Raw genomic sequence first — 22,172 nt, 5'->3', positions numbered from 1 at the left:
GTCACAGCTTTTAACTCAAGTGCATCCCTTGGCAACTCCTATGCAGATGGAAAATTTGCACGATGAAGGTGCAAAGCTTGAAAATGTCGCACAACTGGAGAGAGGCTAACCTAGCCGCAGACCAGGCGGCAAAATTTGGATCTTTCTTAGTCAAATGAAGCTTTTTGTATCAAATGGAATACCCCCATGGCTATATGAATATAGGAGGTTCCATATGGTTGCTATTTTAGAATATCTTGAGCCTACATCGTATAACATGTAGGTTCTACCACTCATGTACAATTCTTTTATTTCGTTTCTTTCCTTAATTCAATTTACACTTACTGTGCAAAAAATAAAAATGTTAGTTTAATGCATTTGCATCCAATTTTTTATTTTTAATTCCGTTATTTATTTTTTTATGTTAGTTCAATGCAGTTGCATCTAGTTTCGATTTTCAGTTATTTATTTTTTGAGGTTAGTTCAATGTATTTGCATCTAATTTCCAATTTTCTATTAATTGTTCTTCGAGGTCAGTTCAATGCATTTGCATCCAATTTCTGATTTCCCGTTAATTATTCTTTTAGATTATTTTAATGCATTTGCATCCAATTTTTTTTATTTATCGCTTATTATTCGATAAAGTTTCATTTGCATTTAGTTTCCGATTTTTCGTTAATTATTGTTTGAGGTTAGTTCAATGAATTGCATCCAGTTTTCGATTTTCCGTTAATTATTTCTTGAGGTTAGTTCAATGCATTTGCATCCAGTTTATTTTTTGAGATTAGTTCAATGCAGTTGCATCCAATTTCCGATTTCCTATTAATTATTATTTAAAATTAATTCTACACATTTGCATAATGTTTCCAATTTATAGTTAATTTTTCTTTGATGTTAGTTCAATGTAGTTACATCAAATTTCCGATTTCCCATTAATTTAATCATCGAGGGTTAGTTCAATGCATTTCCAACCAGTTTTCGATTTCCCGACAATTATTTTTTTATGTTAATTCGATGTATTTGCATCCAAGTTTTGATTTTCCGTTATAGTCCGATTTCCCATTAATTACTTTTTAAGATTAGTTTAATGTTTGCATTTGCATCAAGTTTCCGATTTTCCGTTAAATATTATTTGAGGTTAGTTCGATGCATTTGTATCCAGTTTTCGGTTTTCCATTAATTGTTCTTTGAGTTTAGTTTTCATGTAGTATTATATATATTTTAAAATATTTGTCATTATTGGTTTGCCGTTATTTTTTTATTTTTTTTTATACATGTGAGCTTGTATTATAATGAATGCAAAATTTTCTATTATATGTTTTGTGATGTTATTTTTTGTATAATTTAATTTTCCATTGTAATTTGTTTTGGTTTGGTATAAATATCCTAATGATTTTGAGTTTGTTTAAGTGTCAAGATAAAATAGGGGAGGGGTTCTAGGGACATATTTTATCTTGACATATAAACAAACTCAAAATTGTTAGGACATTTATAAATTTTGGATTAAGCTAATTTTTTGTAAATATAATCTCATAACTATTCTAAACGTTGTCACAAATAATAAAAAAAAAAAAAAATTTCTAAACTTGCCAAATATAGTATCAAAAATGGTGAAAATGAACGGTATACAATTAGCCAAATTTTGTAAATTGTTAACTACATTTGGCAATTTAATTTTTAATTTTTAATTTTTTGATTATTTGTGACAATGTTTAGAATAGTTAGGATATCATATTTACAAAAAATTAGTCTAATCCAAAACTTATAAATATCATAATGATTTTGAGTTTGTTTAAGTATCAAGATAAAATATGTCCCTTATATATATATATATATATATATATATATATATATATCAAGATAAATAAACACTAATATATTATAAAATTGGAAATTACATTATAGTGTTGATTTTTTTTTTATAAATTCATAAATTTAATTGGAATATGTTGTAATCACTTAGAATATGTTGTAATTACTGTGGTTTTTGAAATCCTTAACGATGACTAAATGTCTAAATCCCAAAGTGGATGATGCATTAAATCTATCAAACTTTATTTGTTTAGGCCCATATAGACATATAATGCATACAATACAATTTTATTTATTGTCGGCTTAGTTTTGAGTGTACACTATTACTTATTTTATGATTAATTGACATTTATTTTTCTTTTTTTGTCCCAGTCACATGTGTGGTTAACAAATGTAGAAAGTAAATGTTCATGCAACTCAATTCATTTTTTTCCTTCGTTATTTCATTGTCTTTTTCTAAAAAGAAACTTTGATTATATAAAATTTCACCTAAAATTAGTATGGAAATTATTATTCGTGGCGTAAGGGTTTTAGAAAAATCGTTTTAGGTGAAAACTATTGTTTTTAGCAATTTAGCTTTTTGTCTCCTATTTTTCCATAATTAGTAGTGTTTAGGAAAAGTTGGAAAATCTGTGAAACTCTATATAGGATTGTTTATTTCTTTATATCATATTTTTTTTTCATAATTAGTAATAGAATTTTGAAAAAGTAGGAGTCTTTGTGAGTGCTCCAATTGTCTGATTTTTTTCATATTAGTCTCTTACTTTTTCGTAATTAGGGCAAAGAGTTTTACAAATATTGGAGACTATGTAAATGCTAAAAAAATAGAGCCAAGAGGGTACAACTATAATATATATCTAAAGATTAAATATGCCAGCTGTTTGGGTTTTAGAAACAGGAAAGAACCAATTACTGGAAACAAAAAATTAAAAAGAAAATGAAAACAACTGTAAATCCATTATTTATCTGTTTGGGTTTTGGGTTGCAAATAAGAACCAATTATTAGAAATGCACAGCTATGCGATACCATTTCAACTGTTTGAAACAAAAGCACTGTAACAAAAATATAAACTTGATAACTGATTAAAAAAACATAGATGGAATTGACTACAACTGAAAAACCAAAAGAACTGAAAAGAAATGATTTTCATGTTATAGTGATTACAGATCTGTAGATTGCAAAAACGCCACTTCAACAGTGTAATGAACAAATATGGTAATTAGGGTCGGAAAAAAATATGAAGAAACAAATTAAACAGTAGGAGTCGAATAAGATAAAGCATGAAGCAAGAAAAGATAGATAAAAGTAGTCCTTGGAACCTTCAAACCCCTTCACAATTTTATGGTTATAATGAGATGAAGACCCCGACAGGCACCTCAATAGCTAAGTATGTCACTGCTCTCCTTCTCTTCAGAGGCTACGTCAAAATCTTTCTTGCCACAAATAATCGTTGGTTCTAGAAATGGGTTCATTCTGTTACCCATACGGTCTTCAACTAAAAATGTTTCGGGAAGGGGGGGGGGGGGGGGAGTTGCCATCCATCGTTCCGGCTATCTCTAACAGTTCAACCCTTGTAACCATTGATGTATTGCATTGGCCTGCTGTGCTTTTTTGCTTAAGCAAAGTTGCAGCTATAAACAGATGTAGTCCATGGATCAAGAATCTATGATAATATTCACTGTCAATAAGGACAACATGGTATAGAATAGACTTTAGACGTAACAATATGAGATTTGAGCATATATGTACAATATGTATGAGATTAAAAATCTAAATTACTACACATGCTCATATCATGATGCTCTTTCCTACAACATCATACATTAATTGTATGTTGTAAAAGCTTGAGCTATTAACGAATGTGGTTTTTTGAAGCCAAGGCACATGAGAAGGTGGACTGACCAGAATCACTAAGTATACTATACATCAACTGCTATGCATATTTATATAGAGGGACTTTATGTTTTCAAAAGTGTGAATTGAAATAAGCAATGTTTGAGAAGCAATCTACTTGAAGCAACCTAAGGTTTCCTTTTCAATGGTCATGCCATTAAAAAACAATGAAACTTTTTAACACAAAGGGGTCAAAATAGCTCTTAAATTTACAGTCCATTCCGTCTGCATTTGCACACACAAATCTATGTGGACTCATTGCATTAAAAAGCTTAGTGAATTCAGAAGTAAGGTTCACACAGAAATCTTTCACATAGAAATCTAATAGATGGTAAATAATACAGATGGTAAATAATACCTAAGTATGCTTGCAGATTTGGAGCTTAACAACGAAAATCGTCTTTTGTTGTTGCAGATTATAGTAGTACCACTTGAATTGGAATAAGAGATTCTACAGAAACCCCTTTTCCTAAATAAGAAGAGTAGACTATGTATTGAGTAAGTGACTAACAAAGTCAAAGTATACGTACGAAAACAGACAAATTCAAATATTTGGATTTCCAACAACTCAAGTGGAAACAAAAATTAGTGCTAGTATAGATGCCATTATTTTCTTCTAAGTTCCTCTATGTACAACCACTGTAGTGACTCTCATTATTTACAGACTTAAAACGGATTTGCCAAAAAAGGCTTTCTTGTAATATCCCTTAAAAAGTGGCGATATACTTTTCCTTTTTTCTATCTCTATTAGTAAATTGAAACCTCTTTCTTCTCCAACAGTTCGTCCTCCCAGTCCTCAAACCCTCACACATCTTTCTTCTCTCAACAATATCACTTCGAAATTGTTAGCAAAGACCAATGATACGCAAGGTCGCAAAAATTGCTATAAGTAGAAAACGTAGGCTTCAATTCTTCTTCTATTTTATTTTTCCAAAGAAAGCCTGGAGCTTAGAAAAAAGATATTAAGTAGAAATTCATCGCCGTAAAAATACCCAACCTCTTTGTCTTTCCCGATTTCTCTACTTCCCTTCTTCTTCCTCTTTTGAAAAGAGCTTCTCTACTCTAAATCAAAATCCTTTTTGTAAAGATCAAAGTATCAAACAACTCGAGTTTTTATGGGATTTTAAAATATTAATTTTATTGAATCATTGAAATCGGTGAGTCAAAAAATGAAAAAATAAAATAAAATAAATCATAAACCAATTAATATTTAAAATTGTCTATTTATGCAACCAATTAATATCAACTACTTTTAACCAATTCTTATAAAACAGGTTGTGAATCTATTACCATTTTACTTATGATCCCTTGTATCCAAATTTGAAGAGGGAAAAAATATAAAACTAAACCAATTATTAACACATAAAAGCCTTGGGATGCCCAATAATAAATTTATACGAAGTTGACAAAAAGTAAAGATCAAGCATACAAATAATAGAACATTCCAATCAATATTACACCAAATTCAAAGTTACCAAACATTGACTTTGTTCTTGCTTGGGCTTTGTGAAGATCAATCAACTAAAGAGCATTGATTGCTTGCTGGAGTTTTGGAAGATGGGTTTGGTTTGATTAGAGTTTTGGAGAAGGTGGAAAAGAAACGAAGAAGGAGACCGGTACGGAGAGAAAGAGAGGAATAATCGAGAAACGCAGAGAAAATCCTTTTCGATTGTGAAAAGACCGAAATACCCTCGCAATTGATAATGAAAAGACGAAATTACCCCTGTGACGTACGTGAAAACACTATTCATCAGACCCTGGATTTTTTAAATATAGTAAGATAATATGTGTTTGTTGTGCATTTCCATTCAAGTTCCCTTATTGGTTTGATCTGTTCATATTGGGCTTTTGGTTTCACATTTTTTATTCTATTTGTTTGACTGGGCGCGCTACTCTATGAGAATGACTAATGTTGATTGAGTGGAAGGGGGTAAACACACTTATCAGAGTCATTTCCATTTGGTCAACTGCTATCGTGATCTGCACGAACAACATGGATAGACATATTGCCGTTCAAATATTCAATGTGTGAATCATATGCAGCATGAGGAATACTAATCACTATTTGAACAATAATAGTAGTGCACTGAAAATCCAAATATCCCCAGTAGATAAAGGATGTATCCATGTCATCGATATATCCAAATTAATGCATATAAATTTGCCAGAAAATATTATCACTGAATATAGTCGTTGTAATAGTGACAAACTTTCATAAATAAGAAGCATTGAACCTTGGTAATAATTGTGATGGTTTCCTTTTCTTTATTGTCAAAGCCTTCTTATCTTCTTTGCTATTATTATCATATCTTTCCAATTGCTTTTCTCTTTTTCTTTCATCTCTTTAATTGTTTCCTTCAGCTCAAAGATCTTGTCTTTGTTTTCTTTGTCTTGAATCATACAATCTAGCATAACGTTTTTGAGGGTGTCAAACTGAATTTGTTTTTCTTAAACTTCTTTTCTTTTCTTCAAGAGTTCTTTAAAATTGAAGTCTTCAATTTCTATCACGTTCATCTTTTATAAATTTTATTGCATTAAAAGCAGCCGAATCTTCTGCTTTTTTAAAGAATATGCAGGGCTTCCAGAGAATTCTTTAACTATGACGTCTTCATTGTTAAAGAATAAGTCTTTTGGTACCTATAATCTTACATTGCTAGTGAATCGTCTGTTCTCTATTTTTGTGTTGTACACATTTTCCATTATGGATGTGGTTTGGGTGACTGGTGAAGAGAGTAAATCGGTTTGGATTGAGCGGAAAGAGATTTTTGTCGGAATCGGGTTTTGAGGACGTGGATAGAATTTATTTATATAAAAGTTGGGTGAGTTGAGTTGAAATGGGATAGTGTATGTTATCATTTATGGGGAACAATTGAAAAGGGCGTGGGATTCTTTTTTTCTTGCCGACAGAATTGGCAACATTTACTTATGTTCAAACAGGAAGTTATCAATCATCAATCATCAATTGTACAACACCTACATGGTATCGTTCACCAAGATTGGTTGACTTGATTTGGTATGTGTCACTGCAAGGTTTCGGTAAATGCACCAAAGCTTGTATACTTCGGGTACAATGGGTATCTTGGAATGAATTACTACCTTGAGAATGCAACATCATTATCCAATGTATTCATTGATCTCGACTATTCAAGGGGTAAATTGGATGATAGACATTCTCTACTTGCTATAAGTCTATATGAAAACTAACCTTGCTAGACTTAAATGAAGTCCGTTAATACATCATATTAAATTGAATAATTCAGATCTAAATCAATTTGAGATGATATTTATAATCATTTAAACTGGTTTATATACATAAAATCAGTCAAATAGGATACTGTAAGCTTTCTAATGATTAAAAGAGTTGTGCTTCTGCATAGAGAACTCCCCATGAGAACAATTTGTTCTTGCTGTTCGATTAAAAAAATGTGTTCTGCTGTTGGGGTTGCAATACATTTCAGGCTCCTGTAACTAAAATACTTGTCATGTCGTTCTTTCTAATGGCATTTAAATCCCATCGAATGATGTATTTTATTAAACCCATCTGATGGATCTATTCTGAGCAGTACGAACATTTATTTCGAAATGGCAACATGCCTTTTCTTATTGTCTACTCAACATGCCATTCTTGAAATTTTAAACAATATCAACTTCTCAAAATTATTTATTCAATCAGATATGGGCTACACAAATCATCAGCTAGGAGGGCATATTTGATGGCAGATATGGAAACCATATGTAACAATGCACCACTGCCCACTGAAGATGGTTTACTCTAAGCTGAATGTTTACAGGTGCACCATCAGAGAGATACTCCTATTAACATAACATTTCCTACTTCTTGTATTTCTCAAATAGGAATGAACTTGTGAGTTTCTGAACCAAACTGCAATGAACAATTTCGAACTGAACATTTCTATTTATTAGAAGAGGACGGCATGCTGCGGTGATTGGATTCAGAGGTTACTGCCAACTTTGTGATTTATGGCTGTGAGATGGAATTCTTCTGAACTTTGCATATACTGCTTATGAGTTTTAGCTCGTTTGTTTGTCTTGTGTTTTCTCTGAAGTAAATCCAAGTATTATGTTGCGTCATTTTTTTTTATCGAACAATATTTAATTTAGGATTTCCGTTGGTGATTAGATAAGATAGCTCCTTAGCAAGAAAATGTATTGCTTTCATGAACAGAGACCACACACAAATAGAGAGTGGGAAAGACAAATTTCATTAAATCTTTCAAACTTTCACACAGAACAATTAGTTATTTATGAGGTGGCTCCCTTATCAAGAAAAATGTATTGCTTACATGAATGATCACACAAACAGAAGAGGGGAAGACAAATTTTATAAAATCTTTCAAACTTCCACATAACAGGTTTATGAGATATTGAGATCCATACAAATGAGCTGGTATTTATATGACCAGACAAAGGACATATGACAGTGAACTCCACAAATCCAGAACTTCCCACTCATGTATGATGAGAGACAGAAGGGGGGCAAACTAAGCATCAGGTTTGTACAATTTTTGCACCATCTTCCTGTATTCTGATAAACAAAAAAGAGAGAAAGTCAGGAAACCAAATAATCAAATTAATGAAGTGAAAAATCACATGTTCATTGCAATTTACACATACCTTCCTGATTGCTCCAGTGCTGCTGCTTGGTTATTGAGAGGTGAGCTTGTGTTTGGTTCTAAAACCCATCATATTAGGCAGAAAATGTTAATTACTCTAACTGTTATTTCGCAAATCTCAGTAAAGGCTAGGGAATAAACTGTGCAATTACCTCCAAGCAGACTTTGTATAGAGAGCAATATAGTTCTGACATCATAAGCAGATGACCATTTATCCTACAAGAAATTCAGTTAAACATCAAATTCACCATAAGGGGCTATCAGAACTAACGTCTAAGCTATAATAGATTATCTCATATACCTGAAGAATGTCTAAGCAGATGTTTCCATAGACATTGATGTTCGGATGAAAACAAAGCAAAGGTCAAATTTAACTTTCGGAGACTTGAATGGATAATCTGTTGGAAAGGTTAGCGAGAGCTTGTACTCAGTTCCTTCGAACACGGTTTCTTTGCTACCTTGTTCCTTTCCAGCAAAATATGTTGTCCTCTTCTGGAAAAGCCTATATGCCAGGATCGCTGCTCATCTGCAATAAATCAAGAAAATGGTATACAATAAAGATCATTAAAAGGCTGTACAAACTGGATACCATCTCCTTGAAGTGATCAATAATTTTTTTTCAAAGAATACAAAATGCCGAGTAAAATAGTAGCTATTACCTACAAAGTAAAATGTCCTTGAATTGCTCTTCCTCAAAAGGGAAAGGTACTTATATGGGTGACCAGTTGTTTTAGTCTGATATGCCACTCTCCATTCGCCTTGCTTAACTTGTTCGCGTGGTGCCGCTGTACTCTATAAGCGCCAGGTTCACCCATCCCTTACCTTAACGCTGTACATATGGCACAACGTATAAATTTTTTAGTGAACATCGATATGTACTAAGATATAAACAATCCAAAATATGTGCACAATTAAGATTGCAGTGATTCATTTACTCAAATAAGAAAATGACTACTATGCACGCCTTAGGCCTTTAGTTCTTCCCAATATAATGGGTTAAATCCCTGTGTCTAACATATATAGTATGCTAGATTACAATTTCTTTATCTTCCTCTGAATAAAGAACCTTATATCAAGTGGTGGAATAGAATATTCACAACATGAATATGAATGAAGCCCACCAGTTCATTTTGTATCTCTGATAACTCTTGTATCAACTCCTTATAAACCTCATTGAGGTATTATACGTGTTCCATATAAGTTTTGATAGATTGTTGTGGCACCAGCTAGGACCAACTTCTTCCTTCTTTATAACCTAGATGGCTTTGTAAAGAGTCTGATTTCATATCCCTTGCTAAGACAGATCTTCATCACCCCTTCTACAGTTCAAGTAGCTCTACCTGTAAGAAAAACTTTTGAGATCCTTGAGCAAAGAAAACAACCAAGACAACATAACAGAGAAAATTGAAGTTTTTATCCTAATGTCTAGGCCAAAAGAAATGTTTCAAGATATCAAAGAGCAACATGGAGTTCTTGTACCCATTACATATATTTTTCACTAAAAAGATGTCTAAAGATTTCATGCTACGTTTGACACAATACACTTTGAGTAAGTTGATTTAATACTATTGGAAATGACTAAAGTCGGAAGTATATCCTCTTAGCCTGATCCACCATTTCGAAATGGAGACTATGATAACCCACCCTATTCACCCTAGTAGGAAATGGAAAGACTTGGTAGCAGCCCGCCATAGTGATTGAGCTCCAAGAATAGGAAAGTCTTTGGTTATTACCCGACTAAGTTTAAATTGTATCCTCCTACAGCTTTTACGATTCATCGCTCTAGTGCAGAAAAATAATCGAAAAAGACTATAGAGCTAGCTAAATTCACTTACTTGCACGACTACGTAATTTCAGATATCTCAAGTAAATAAAGATTTGACTGGAAGAGGTCCTCTTTGTGCTCTTGTTATAAATCTATGCACACACAAAGAAGTTTTCACTCCTTCAGGATTAAGCATTTGAAATTGGAAGTCAAAGACAAAACTAAGAACAAAACAGAAATCAGGGAAATGTTATAGATGAATATTATCCTTAGGAATTAGTCTGACCTTTGTAACTGTTATTCGAGATCCTTGAATGTGCATAAGCATCCGGATGGTTCGATTTTACTTCTTCAAGTTCAACATCTAGAACCTCAAGTTTTACACATAAACCCGTCACTTTGGCACCCAACTCCTCCCGTGCTCGTATTGAGTGTAATTGTCACGATTCTCGCTATGTCTCCGCATCAAGCCGTTCAATATTTGAGATTATGCCAATAGTGTTTTCAGTTCGATGATAAATTGCCGAGTCTGCATGACATGAGACACCAAGAACAATGAGTCAACATCGAAAGCTGTAGAAAGGTAAGGAAGTCTCTTTCACGTTGAAGGGAAATTGCACGTGTCCTACATCATGAGAGTCAACTGGCACAAATGATAGTGCTAAATATATATTGGATAATAGATAAGCTCACGAACTGTACTCTTTTTTGTAATCCCAAGTGATCAATCAAAACTTAAACCACTACTATGCACCCCACAACTATTCATTTGAGACCTCCTCCACCAAGTTCCTCCATTCAAACAGCTAGCTTGCATTGATAGGGTTATCTTGCCGCTTAAAAAATCATTCTCAGATTTCTTTTAGGAGTACTTTCATACAAACTTGACTGGTCATATGATAATTTTGGATCTAACATCAAGAAACATAATCTATTGAACATATGATCATATTTCAGAATAGCAAAATAACTTCCTTGGTTGTTCTTAATTAGAAATGAAGAAGACATTCTATGTTAAACAAAATCAATCCAGAAGACGTGAACGAAAATCCACTTCACCATTAAAAAATTAAAAAAAAAAAAAACGAACACGCTTTACCTCTTTGTTCTCACATATCATTGCACTCATGAATGGCGTTTGACCTGCTCTATCAATACAGCATCAACCTGTGCTCCTTCCTTGATTAGAAGTTCAAACAAAACTTGAGTTCCCAGTGCTTGTTGCCTGATGCAATGGTGTGCAGCCAACCTGCAGAAATGTACTCCAAAAATACCAATGACGGAGACAGAAAGCATCCACATAGAACATTTCATAGAAATTTAAATGGACATGAGAAAAAGTATTGGATACAAAGACCACCATCATTTTTCAAGTCGACATCTGCTCCTGTTTACGTTTATATAATTAGAAATAAGTAAATGTCCATTGGCAAGGGAAATGTATCTATAGCGTTTGCTTAGGAAAGTTATATTTAAGCCAAGAATAAATTTGCATGGAACACCGCCTACTCGAGACAACTATCCAAGGTTGACATTGTAGTTTGAAACACATGAAACTATAACGTAAAACTTTTAAACACAAATATACAACAAATCCGTTACAGATTTGTAAGCGGTTTTCAACTTTTGAATTAGTATGATGGACTATTACTATACATGTTAGGGCCAACATGGATGAACTATATAAATAAGTTTGTGCTACACATTGCTTCAAGGAAATGGATTGATGGACGAACCCCAGTAGTTTTGCCATGACGATCCATGGTTGCCAATTATCAATACGAGATTGATCCAATTCATCAAGTTAGCTAACAAAATAAAAACATTGGTTTGATCCAATTTTCGAACCCAACTCAATTAAAAAGAATCCAGGGGAAAAAATGACATTCCCAATTGACAAACATGAAAGAATCAATGAAATAATAAAAAGTAATTAAAGAAGCAGGCTTCTTACCTCCTATTAATAGATTTTTTCTTCTGCTTCTTCTTCTTAGCGATTGAAAAAGGAGAAATTGGTACGATGGGAAGAAGATGTTAAGCAAATGGTTGGGGGGTTTATTCGATAAGAACAGCAAAAGTATTGATTGAATTGATTTGATTCGATAAGAACCAATTTGCTTTACAGAGTATTCTTTTGATTGGGTGAAGCAGGCGTGGTGGAAGCTGAGGAGGATGGCTCGGAGTTGAGCAGCTAGGAGAAGGTAGGTGTTGAGTGCTGTTTGGAGGGAAAACCCGGACGGACGCCGATAGAGTTAGGCAGCTAAAAAGGACAGCTGAGGAGAAAAGCGAGGTGCACGGCTAGCTCGCCCACGCTGGCGGCTCAAGCTACAACGGCTAAGTTGGGCACGCTCTCTTAAAGGTGTTTAGATAAGGGCTGTGGAATGAGAGGAACTGCAGAAGATTCAAACAAATGTACTACTCCCCTATGCAGGTGCTAAAGGACATATTGAGGAAAATGAAAAGTTATCTTCAAAATGAACTAAAGGATGCTGACAACTAGGATTATGGTGAACAGAATGGGCATTCAAGTAGTAATCAGAAGCAAGGAGATTAAGCTAGTGCAATGGAACAAGCCACCCCCAAATATTATTATGTTGAATTGTGATGGTACTTTGCAAAATCTTTTGTTAGGTTTTAGAGGTGTATTTAGAGATGCAGAAGGAAGAGTCCTACTGTTGTACAATGGTGATTCAAAGAAGAAGTCCATAGTTCTCTTGGAACTGCTAGGAATAGAAGTCGGCCCGAGAATAGCAGTGGAAATGGGTTTTTTGTGCTTGCATGTCAACTCAGACTATGAGAGAGCAGTGAATATTGTTTTAGAAAATGAGATAACACTATGGTACTGCTTAAATGTAATACAAGCAATAAGGAAGCATAACCAAAAACTTCACTAGTCTGGACTCTGGAGGTGAAGCATATCTACAGAGAGAGCAACGTGCTGCTGATTATGTTGCCAAGTCATGTTGTGTGGTAGATGAAAGCGTAATAAGATGTTTTATTAGTTCACTAGGATATGCCCGTGCCTACGGCCCACGAAACCTTGACGCGCCAGCGGCACTACCCCGACAACTCATCGCGCCTTCGTCGCAAGGCGTACATGCATCTTAGGCACAAGACCAGCGAAACAACTCAATTTATAAGTCCAACCGTAAGGCTATCCCAATTACCCATTATCTATAAGCCCAAATCAATTGGAGGCCTAACAATTTATGGGCTAGCCCAACAATTTATAAGTCCAGCCGCAATTGTTGATTTTTGGACAGATCCCATGGTATTGATTACACTTAACAAAATTACACAAACTTTCCAAACACTTGAATCTGCCATGTCACAACTTACTAAAAGACAATGACAACCACTGGATGGAGGCCCTGCGGCCCCACACCATTGCTTTTTATTATATAGATTAGAGAAAAAGTTGGCTGTAATAATGCAGGAAGATGCCAGAGGATGTAGTTACACAAGATTTTGATTAATATGGGTTTGAGTCGACCAAAACCCACAACTTAAAAAAATAATAATAAATAAAAAATGCAATACTAGAAATCGGAACTGGATTATTTCTCCTCTGTAAATGCAACATCACCAGGTGGAGCTGAGAACTGGCAATAACAAGTTATACTCAATGTCATAGTGCGTGGAAAGAGATGTGATATAAATTAGTAAAGCTTTGAAGGACAAGAATAACAACTTTGATTGAACTTTTAGTCCTATTATGGCAAATGTATGCAATAATGGCTCCATAGATTCGTCTTTGACTCTTTGCTATAGAGAGTAGAGTGGGCATAATATATATACACAAATAAAGGTTGTAACTTAGAAATTTCAATGGCAATTGATCCATATAAGCATGTACCATAAACATTATAAAGTAAGCCTTATGGCTTCCAATTTATTACTCTAAAAGTAGAGAAAAAAAAAAAAACCTCTCCTACGGCTGAAATAGGGATGTCCAATTTGCCAGAAACCCGCTCAAAATCCTAACAAAATACCCGCACCGAACCCGACAAAACCCAAACTCGAATCCAAACCGAAATACATAGGGTAGGGTTTGGTCACACTCTCTAAACCCAGGCCTACCCGAATCCGACCCGATAATTTAGCCCTAAACCCGTTAAAAGACTAAAACCCGAAATCGAACCCGAAACGAAATTGAACCCCAAATCCGGTTTCAATTGCATACTACTAATCTCATATAAAAGAATGAGTTAGATAAATATTTGGATTATGATCTCTTTCATCATCAACGAACACACACACACACACACACACACACACACACAAATCTAAGATAGAATAGTTGCAAGAAGAGATGTAACAGCTCTTCTGTTCCAAGGAAAAAAGAGTGGTGGACATAAAATGTAAAAACTCTATAGAAGATACAGACAGCTGAAAACACTCTTATGGGCAAATTATATGGAGGAAGGCAACTAACAACCCAAGAAGTACCTGATGAGTTACACAGGTGCTGGCAAACCAGAAGTAAGACTAAGGTGGAGTTGATTACTAAAGGCTTCTATAAATTTGAATTTGAAGAAAAGAAAGAATACGATCATGTGCGAAAGAATGGGCCATGGCTGATACATGGATTCATCATCTCTATCAAGAAGTGGAGCAAAATGGAAAAGTATGAGGATACGCCGAAGTTTGACTTTGTCAAGTTCTGGGTACAGATTTTTGGTATACCAGCTTGACCGTATAAATGATGACAGTGTTAAAATTGTCAGAAACAACTTGGGCAAAGTTAAATCCACAGATCTTACTTGCTCTGCTGAGTTTAAGGCCCCAGTTGCTAGAGTCCGGGTTAAAATGGATATTAAGGAAAGGTTGTTAAAAGGTATAGATCTCAGAACAGAGGTGGGTGAAGTTTTCCCGGTGAAGTTCAAATACGAAAAACTGGACATTTTTTGTTGTTTCTGTGGTCAAATTGGTCATGATTTCTACTTCCGTAACCATAAGCCAAAAATATTGAGTGAATATTTTGAAATGTGGGGGATCCCCTAGAGATATCAAACATAACTTCTCATTCATACTGCGAACTAACGTCTATTTTAATGGAGTGGTTAATCCGCATCCTACTTCGGTGATCTTCTCTGGTACACCGTAGAAACCCCATTTTGATCAAGTTTCGGCGAGAAAAAAAGGGATTCCAGCTAACCGGAATTGGAATGGAGAAGGGATCTTGGCTACTCCCCTTGAAACCGACACGTGTAGAGACATCAATGACAGATGACCGTTGGAGGACAGGCTTCTGGGGGCCACCAGTCTACTGATACAATAGATAAATCAGGCAGTGCGCCGTGTGGAGGGTCAACATCAGATATGACCGTTGGGACTGTTGAGGTTTACAGGCCTAGGTCAGATAGTTTTGCTCTGGGCCCCAGCCCAAACTATTCGAGACAGGTTAGTGGGTGCAGTAGTGTTAGTGAGAATCATGTTTCTATGGAGGGCCCAAACTCTAATGGACATATAGCCTTACCAGTGGGCCTCCAGGATATGGAACTGGATTTGCATAGTGAAACGAGCTCACGGGATAGGGCTTTGGTGGTCCATACTCCAAAGAATCTTGTAGATACACAGGCACAAAACAGTAACAGGGTTTTGGTCATATCTAGCCACTCTTTTCTCACAACTTCCAATGCTATCTCTCTGGTTCTTGAAAAACCGGCTGCATCAAATGATTCTCATCCAATTTCCTCGAGCCCAATCCCAGTTTACAGATTTCTTAGCGCACCAACACGTGGAAGAGGCTACAAGACCATGGCTTCCCGAGGACGACTAAGGCGAGGTAAAAGAGTGGGAAAGCACTCTCTGGATGGTTTACCTCATACAAAATACAACTTTTCATACAACAAATTAGCGGTTATGGTGGGGGAAAAAAGAAAAGCTGAATCTTGTCAAGGTTTGGAAATGGATAACAATGATGATGGTATCTGGGTAAGAAGGAGTGTTCGTGTTATGTAAAAAAAAAACAAGACAGGAAGCAAAGGAGCTTAGGGCTAGGGGTGAGGGACATGTCCTTATTCCAGAAGATGCCCATATTATCAACATTTCTAGTGACTCAAATGGATCTAACCACTCTTCTATGAGAAACAACACAAGTGGTGAGGATTCGTCTGAGGAACCCTCTTCTGATTCAACTCATCAAGAAGACTCCTTACCTGACTCAGATGTGGTCTCATGTCAAAATAGTGTAGTATCTGAGCATCCACTAGCTATTGTGGAGCCGTTGCTTAATGAGCTGGAACCCTTACAATAGTTTGGGGGTGAAGTGGGTCAAGGTAGCAAACAACAGTTGTTGGAATATGGTTCGGACTCTGAGAACAGTGTCACACAGCTACGACCTCTAGCTATAGATGATTCCTCAGTGGTACGTAGACTACAGTTCAATGGTGGGAACTTGGATTTTGGGGAGAGCTCTAATAGGCATGGGCAAGATAGTGATGAGTTCAACTCATATGGTACTTCAGGTATACATGGCAGTGGGGGTTTGTCTGTCTCTCCTCCAGGATTCGCGGTGGCTGTTCCTCAACAGCTGCCTCACAAACAATGATTCACGCCTGGAATTGCCGGGAAATAGGTTCGTCCACGATAATTTAAAATCTAAAGGATCTGGTTCGTCAACATCAATCGGACATCATCTGTTTATCTGAAACGAAAGTGAGTAAGAATAGAATAAATATGCTTAGTAAGTTGATTAAGTATGAACATGTCTTCCGTGTCCCTGCTTCGCCTTCGAGGTGGCTTGGCTCTCTTCTGGAGGACTGGAGTTGACTTGGAAGTGCTTAGAGCTACACCAAACCAAATTTCAGGTAAAGTAAGTAATTATTATAGTAATGTGCTATGGTATTTTACTTTTGTGTATGGAAAACCAAATGCCAACATGAGACCTAGATTCTGGACGGAGTTAAGGGAATGTGCACCTTTTATCCCTGGACCTTGGCTAGTGTTTGGGGATTTTAATGTTGTTAGAACCCTTGATGAAAAAGTAGGTGGCATATCTATTTTTACAAAATGTATGAATGATTTCAATTCGGTGATAAATGATCTAGGGCTTATAGACCTAGGATACAAGGGACCTAAATTTACATGGAATAATAACAAGAAGATAAATGATAATATCCTTGAAAGACTTGATCGTGCCTTGGCTTCTGCTGATTGGTTGACTTTGTTTCCTTTTATGACTGTTAAGCATGTTGTTAATGCTTCTTCTGATAATTTATCTTTGATTATTAATCTTAAAATTGTTAAGGAGAAAGCTGATAGACCTTTTAGATTCTATAACATGTGGCTTAAGGATGACTATTGTAAACCTTTGATTGACAAGGCATGGAATTTAGTTACTCATGATCTCCCTGATTGGAATGTCATACATAAACTTAAGAATACTGAAAACAGCCCCAAAGAATGGAATAAAAAAGTTTTTGGCAACATTTTCCATAATATAAAAAAAACCCAAAAAGATTTGGACAGAATTTTACAAAAACCTTTTAATGTTGTTAACCATGAGAAAGCAAAGTTTTTAAAAAAATAACTTTTGGATTGGTATGATAAGGAAGAAGTTTTCTGGAAACATAAATCTAGTCAACATTGGATAAAAGAGGGGGAGGGCGGGGGAATACAAAATTCTTTCACTTATCCACTGTTTATAGGCGTAGAAAAAACCACACAGATAAGATTAAGGATGATACAAGCACTACAACATAAAAGAGTTGTTGTGACACTTTAGAAATGTCGTCTTTTGTAACATTTCAGTAAATGTTGTAAAAGCCCTTGTTACAAAGTTTGTAACATATATAAAATGTTACGAATGTACACTATGTAACATTTTGAAAATGTCACAAAATCCATGATATTTTGGAAGTGTTATGAATTGAGCTATCATAACACTTTAGAAATGCTACAAAGCTGCTTTTGTGGATTACCAAATGGACGTGATCATGTGACTACATCAATCCACAGATTTGGGAACTCACATGTTATAGTAAAGAAAGACCTAAAATTAACCATCTTGGAGAATGAACTGTAGAAACATGAAAAAAAAAAAAAAAAAAAAAAAAACTAAGGATGTCATTAACCATCTTGGAGTTTTACCAAAGTATCATTTTAGTCTATTACACATACAGAGTCAATTACAAAATCCCCAAACGTAATGTAAAGCAACAAGCAAAGTAGCGACATTGCAATGTTGATTAATCCAGCAGGATTAACACTATTCTCTATAAGATGAGCCACAATGCTCAAGGCTCTGTTTGGTAGTAGAAAAATTCGTAGTAGCCAACCTGGTTTAGCTGATCTAATTCTGTAGATGTGCAACTTAAAGCAGAGTAACCTGGAAGCCGCTTTTGGCGCTTACTCGCTTACATCACAAGTTTGGTGTGCTCGCTGTTTGGTTCACATTGTATTTGTTACACTGATAACCTATTACATACTTGAAAAAATAATAGAACATTATAAAGCAAAGGGAAAATAATAACTTAAATGCCCCTATTCTCACCCAAATTTTTTTAAAAAAAAAAACTCCACAAAATATTTAATTAGAAACACATACCATCGATCATTTCATTCTTAACATGAAACAAATCTAAAAAGGAAAATCAAAATTATTACATCAATCTGCATTGTGATAGTCACAATAGTCATTCCACATTGCAATGGCAATAGACTTTCTATAATTTGATGCCATTTCTCGTATTCTATTTCTACTAAGGTTTCCTAGATCTTGTCTCCTCATTCCAGAGTCTCCTTCAAGTTCTTCTTGCTCTTTCCGATCCTTATCGAAAAATTCATCATTAAGTTTCTCTCTTCATATGTGATTGTGTAGAATATAACATGCTATTACTATCTTTACTTGTGTTTCAAACGGACATGGAGGTGGAAGAGCCAAAATAGCAAACCGCTTTTTTAAAATTCCAATGATACGTTCAATAGTATTTCTCAAGATGAATGATGAAGATTGAGTAACTCTTTGTAATTTGTAGGATGCAACACTCTAAATTCTTTTAGATGATAGCGAGTGCCATGAAATGGAGCAATAAAATTTGGTGCATTGGCATAGCCCGCATCCGCCAAATAATATTTACCTACATTGCAAATTAAATAAAATTAGGTTACAAATAGTATACAAAACACCCTAGAAAGATTTAAGAAACTCTTAGTTTATTACTAGAAATATTTTCCAAAATAGGTCTATGCACCTACAACGACAACATGATGAAGCTATAACTTTCTCTACATTCATCCAAATGACATGTGACTTGATTATTTAGAAACTAAGATATGTACACTTATTTTTTCATATTGAAAACAAAATCTCAATGCCAGCCTATCCTGGAAGTATATATAGCACAAACTCGGTAAAAATCATGATTTCTACAAACTAGAAATCAGACCGACTATCTTCCGGATGGCACATGTCTTTCCATATATGTCCAAAATCTATGAGGCCTTTTGCGTTGAAAAGAAGACTCACAGACCTTACTTTTATATGTTTTACAAAAAATCTAACTCTTATGGTAACTATACAAAAATGGGGCTCGAATACAGTGCGTAGAAACTGTATTCTGACAGAATATTTTTCTGCCAACCAAATTTCTAGACACCATAACTATCTCCACATGTCTCGGAACGGGATAAGGCCAATTGGATTAGAAAGAAGACACTCAAAAATTACATTTTCATGTTTTATCAAAAACTTAAATCTCAACGTAATCATGTGAAATCGTGGATCCAATCCAGTGCACACAACCTGAGTTCTGCAGTCAGAAAATTCTGACAGCCTAAGTTCTCGAGTCCATAACTCTCTCCTCACAAATCCAAAAGGACTGTGGTTTGCTGCATTGGATAGAGGACTCAATAAAGTTTCATTCAGAGTTGGATTTGGTGAAAAAGACTAACTATTCAATTTTATACGGAATTTCAAATATCACCACAGATACAATATTATAGCTAAAAGTAGACATCAAGTTTGTTATACAAAACAAATGGATGCAACAGGCCATCATTAGCTAACTTGTCACAACAAATGAAATGTATGAGCTAACTTGTCACAATAATCTTGTTTAGAAAAGAATGAAACAAAATGCTACAAGAAAAATGTACGAGCTAACTAGTGTTACCAAAAAGCTCAAACTAAAACAATCTATAAAGAAGCTAGTGTGTCCCCCGACTCTCTTATACATCCATACACTCTTACTTTGGCAAATATTTCCAACTTGAACACTCTATATAATTGATTAAGCAATCAGCAATTCAGCACTAGCTTCATGTTCGACAAGTCGATTCTTGATTCAACCTCATTCGCCCTAAGTAAGGCATATAGTCACTTATACATAGAGCATACTAGACTACTAGAGTAATAAGTTGTTCACTGGGCACCTTTTGGAAGAACTTCACACCTTAGTTCATGGGAACCTTGAACTAATATGATAAATGGTCTTCATCAGTGTAATAGTTTTAGTTGGACATAGTAACTCATAAGAGGGAATTGAACTAACCAGTATGTCATACTAATATATTACCTACAAGCCCACAAAATATGTAAATCGTCCCTCAGCTCCTTTTCCTCTTCAATTATTACTCTCTAGTTGAGTACTCCTTTTCCTAAAAGCCTATGGAGCTCTAATCGATTGACTCGCACAAACAATAGCATATACATTTTCCAAACTCCAAAGGCTAGATTGATGACTTGTGCCAACCACATACATATTTTTTCAAAGGCTATAAAGTCTTGCAAACTACTGAAACTAGTTACTCAGTTAGTTAGAAACCATTTTGCATAACAAATTGCCCAAACTTTTAGCAAAAGAATAGAACGTACAATAACTGTAGAAAAGTGATGGATTTCAGGGGGTAAATTTGTGTTTTCAATTTACCAACATTCCTAAATTTTGAAACCTTTTTATATTGTTCAAACTCACACTTCCATTACCAATGTTCTTGAAATATAAAAGTAAGAGAGAGAAGAAATACCTGAGTTTGAATCAAAAGGCATTAAGGTAGAGAGATCAATGGATAAAAATGGTGGGAGCTAGCTGGTAGCAGGTTGTTTCTTCACTTCTCTTTCGCGGTCATTTTTTTTTTCTTCTTGTGGTTTTTTTCTTCTATTTTCTTGTTTATGGGTTTTATAACTTAATATGTAGATCGGAATCCAGTGCTTCACAAGTGATACCAGTATACACGCTTTTGTGGTTGGGCCAACCAACTAGTTGCCTACGGTCTACGGAATTGGGCTCAAAATATAAGAACCAAACATAAAAACCTGGATAGTGCACCCTAACCCATGTACAGGTTGGCCCATACATGCTACCAAACAGGTCCCAAGTGTCCTCCAACTAGGGCTATCAATGGATCGGTTTGGGTCGGGTTCTAGAAAATCCGAACCCAAACCGATAAGAAAGTTAGGCACCTGAAACCAAATTGAACCGATAAGAAAATTGAGAATCTTAAACCGAACCGAATCGATAAAAAATATTACAAACCGAACCCAAACCGACCCGAACTGAAAACTATAAAATCAATTAAATCTTAAATTAAATCAATTAATTTCAATCACATAATTGATAAATATATACAAAATTAATCATAAATATTACTAAAATGTCATCTTATCGGTTCGGTGGAGGGCAAACCTGAAACCAAACCAATATCTTATCGGTTCGGTTTGGTTTCGGGTCGGTAGAAAATAAATCAAATTATCCCAATCCAAACCGTTTTTTATCGGTTTGGTTCGGATCGGTTATCGGGTTATCGAAACCCATTGACAGCCTTACCTCCAACACATAGAAACCAAAGAAATTTACACATCGGACTACATGGTTATAAGTACCCTCCGTTCTACACTACAGAGCACGTGTCCATAAAGCAGGACGTCTTACTTCAGCTCGTCTCACAACATCAGATCGTACCAACGACCCAACACCTAGGTCGTTACCAAACAGTTACAGCCATTCATGGAAAGATATCAACTAGCACAATCCTGGAGCTCAGTCAACGCAACAATCAAGGAGTCATTTACTTTGTAACATCAGAGTAATGACGGAATCATCAAGATAGCATACAAGATGGATCTGCAATCCATAACGGTTCA

The 22,172-nt window shown here is 35.2% G+C and overlaps 1 protein-coding gene and 1 pseudogene across 2 annotated transcripts; one reads left to right on the top strand and one right to left on the bottom strand.

The window, feature by feature from the left end:
• Nucleotides 1-7,896: 7,896 nt before the first annotated feature.
• LOC147509581 (ubiquitin-conjugating enzyme E2 19-like) lies at nucleotides 7,897-8,845 on the bottom strand (annotated as a pseudogene). The gene is made up of 4 exons (XR_015216581.1): nucleotides 8,621-8,845; nucleotides 8,472-8,535; nucleotides 8,321-8,378; nucleotides 7,897-8,231 (listed from the first exon to the last, which is right to left on the bottom strand). The product of XR_015216581.1 is annotated as a ubiquitin-conjugating enzyme E2 19-like (transcript).
• Nucleotides 8,846-16,793: 7,948 nt separating this feature from the next.
• On the top strand, nucleotides 16,794-17,618 carry LOC147509580 (uncharacterized). The gene has a single exon (XM_086597855.1). It carries the CDS (start codon nucleotides 16,794-16,796, stop codon nucleotides 17,616-17,618), a length of 825 nt encoding a protein of 274 aa, XP_086453981.1.
• The last annotated feature ends 4,554 nt before the right edge of the window (nucleotides 17,619-22,172 follow it).

This window comes from Coptis chinensis, chromosome 3 (genome assembly GCF_015680905.1).
Source record: "Coptis chinensis isolate HL-2020 chromosome 3, ASM1568090v1, whole genome shotgun sequence".
In the NCBI taxonomy this organism is placed as follows: domain Eukaryota; kingdom Viridiplantae; phylum Streptophyta; class Magnoliopsida; order Ranunculales; family Ranunculaceae; genus Coptis; species Coptis chinensis.
This window is presented reverse-complemented; position numbering and strand designations above follow the sequence as displayed.

What these genes read in the sequence shown, in the direction of transcription:
- LOC147509580 (XM_086597855.1), top strand. Translation starts at nt 16,794, where the DNA reads ATGTCTTCCGTGTCCCTGCTTCGCCTTCGAGGTGGCTTGGCTCTCTTC.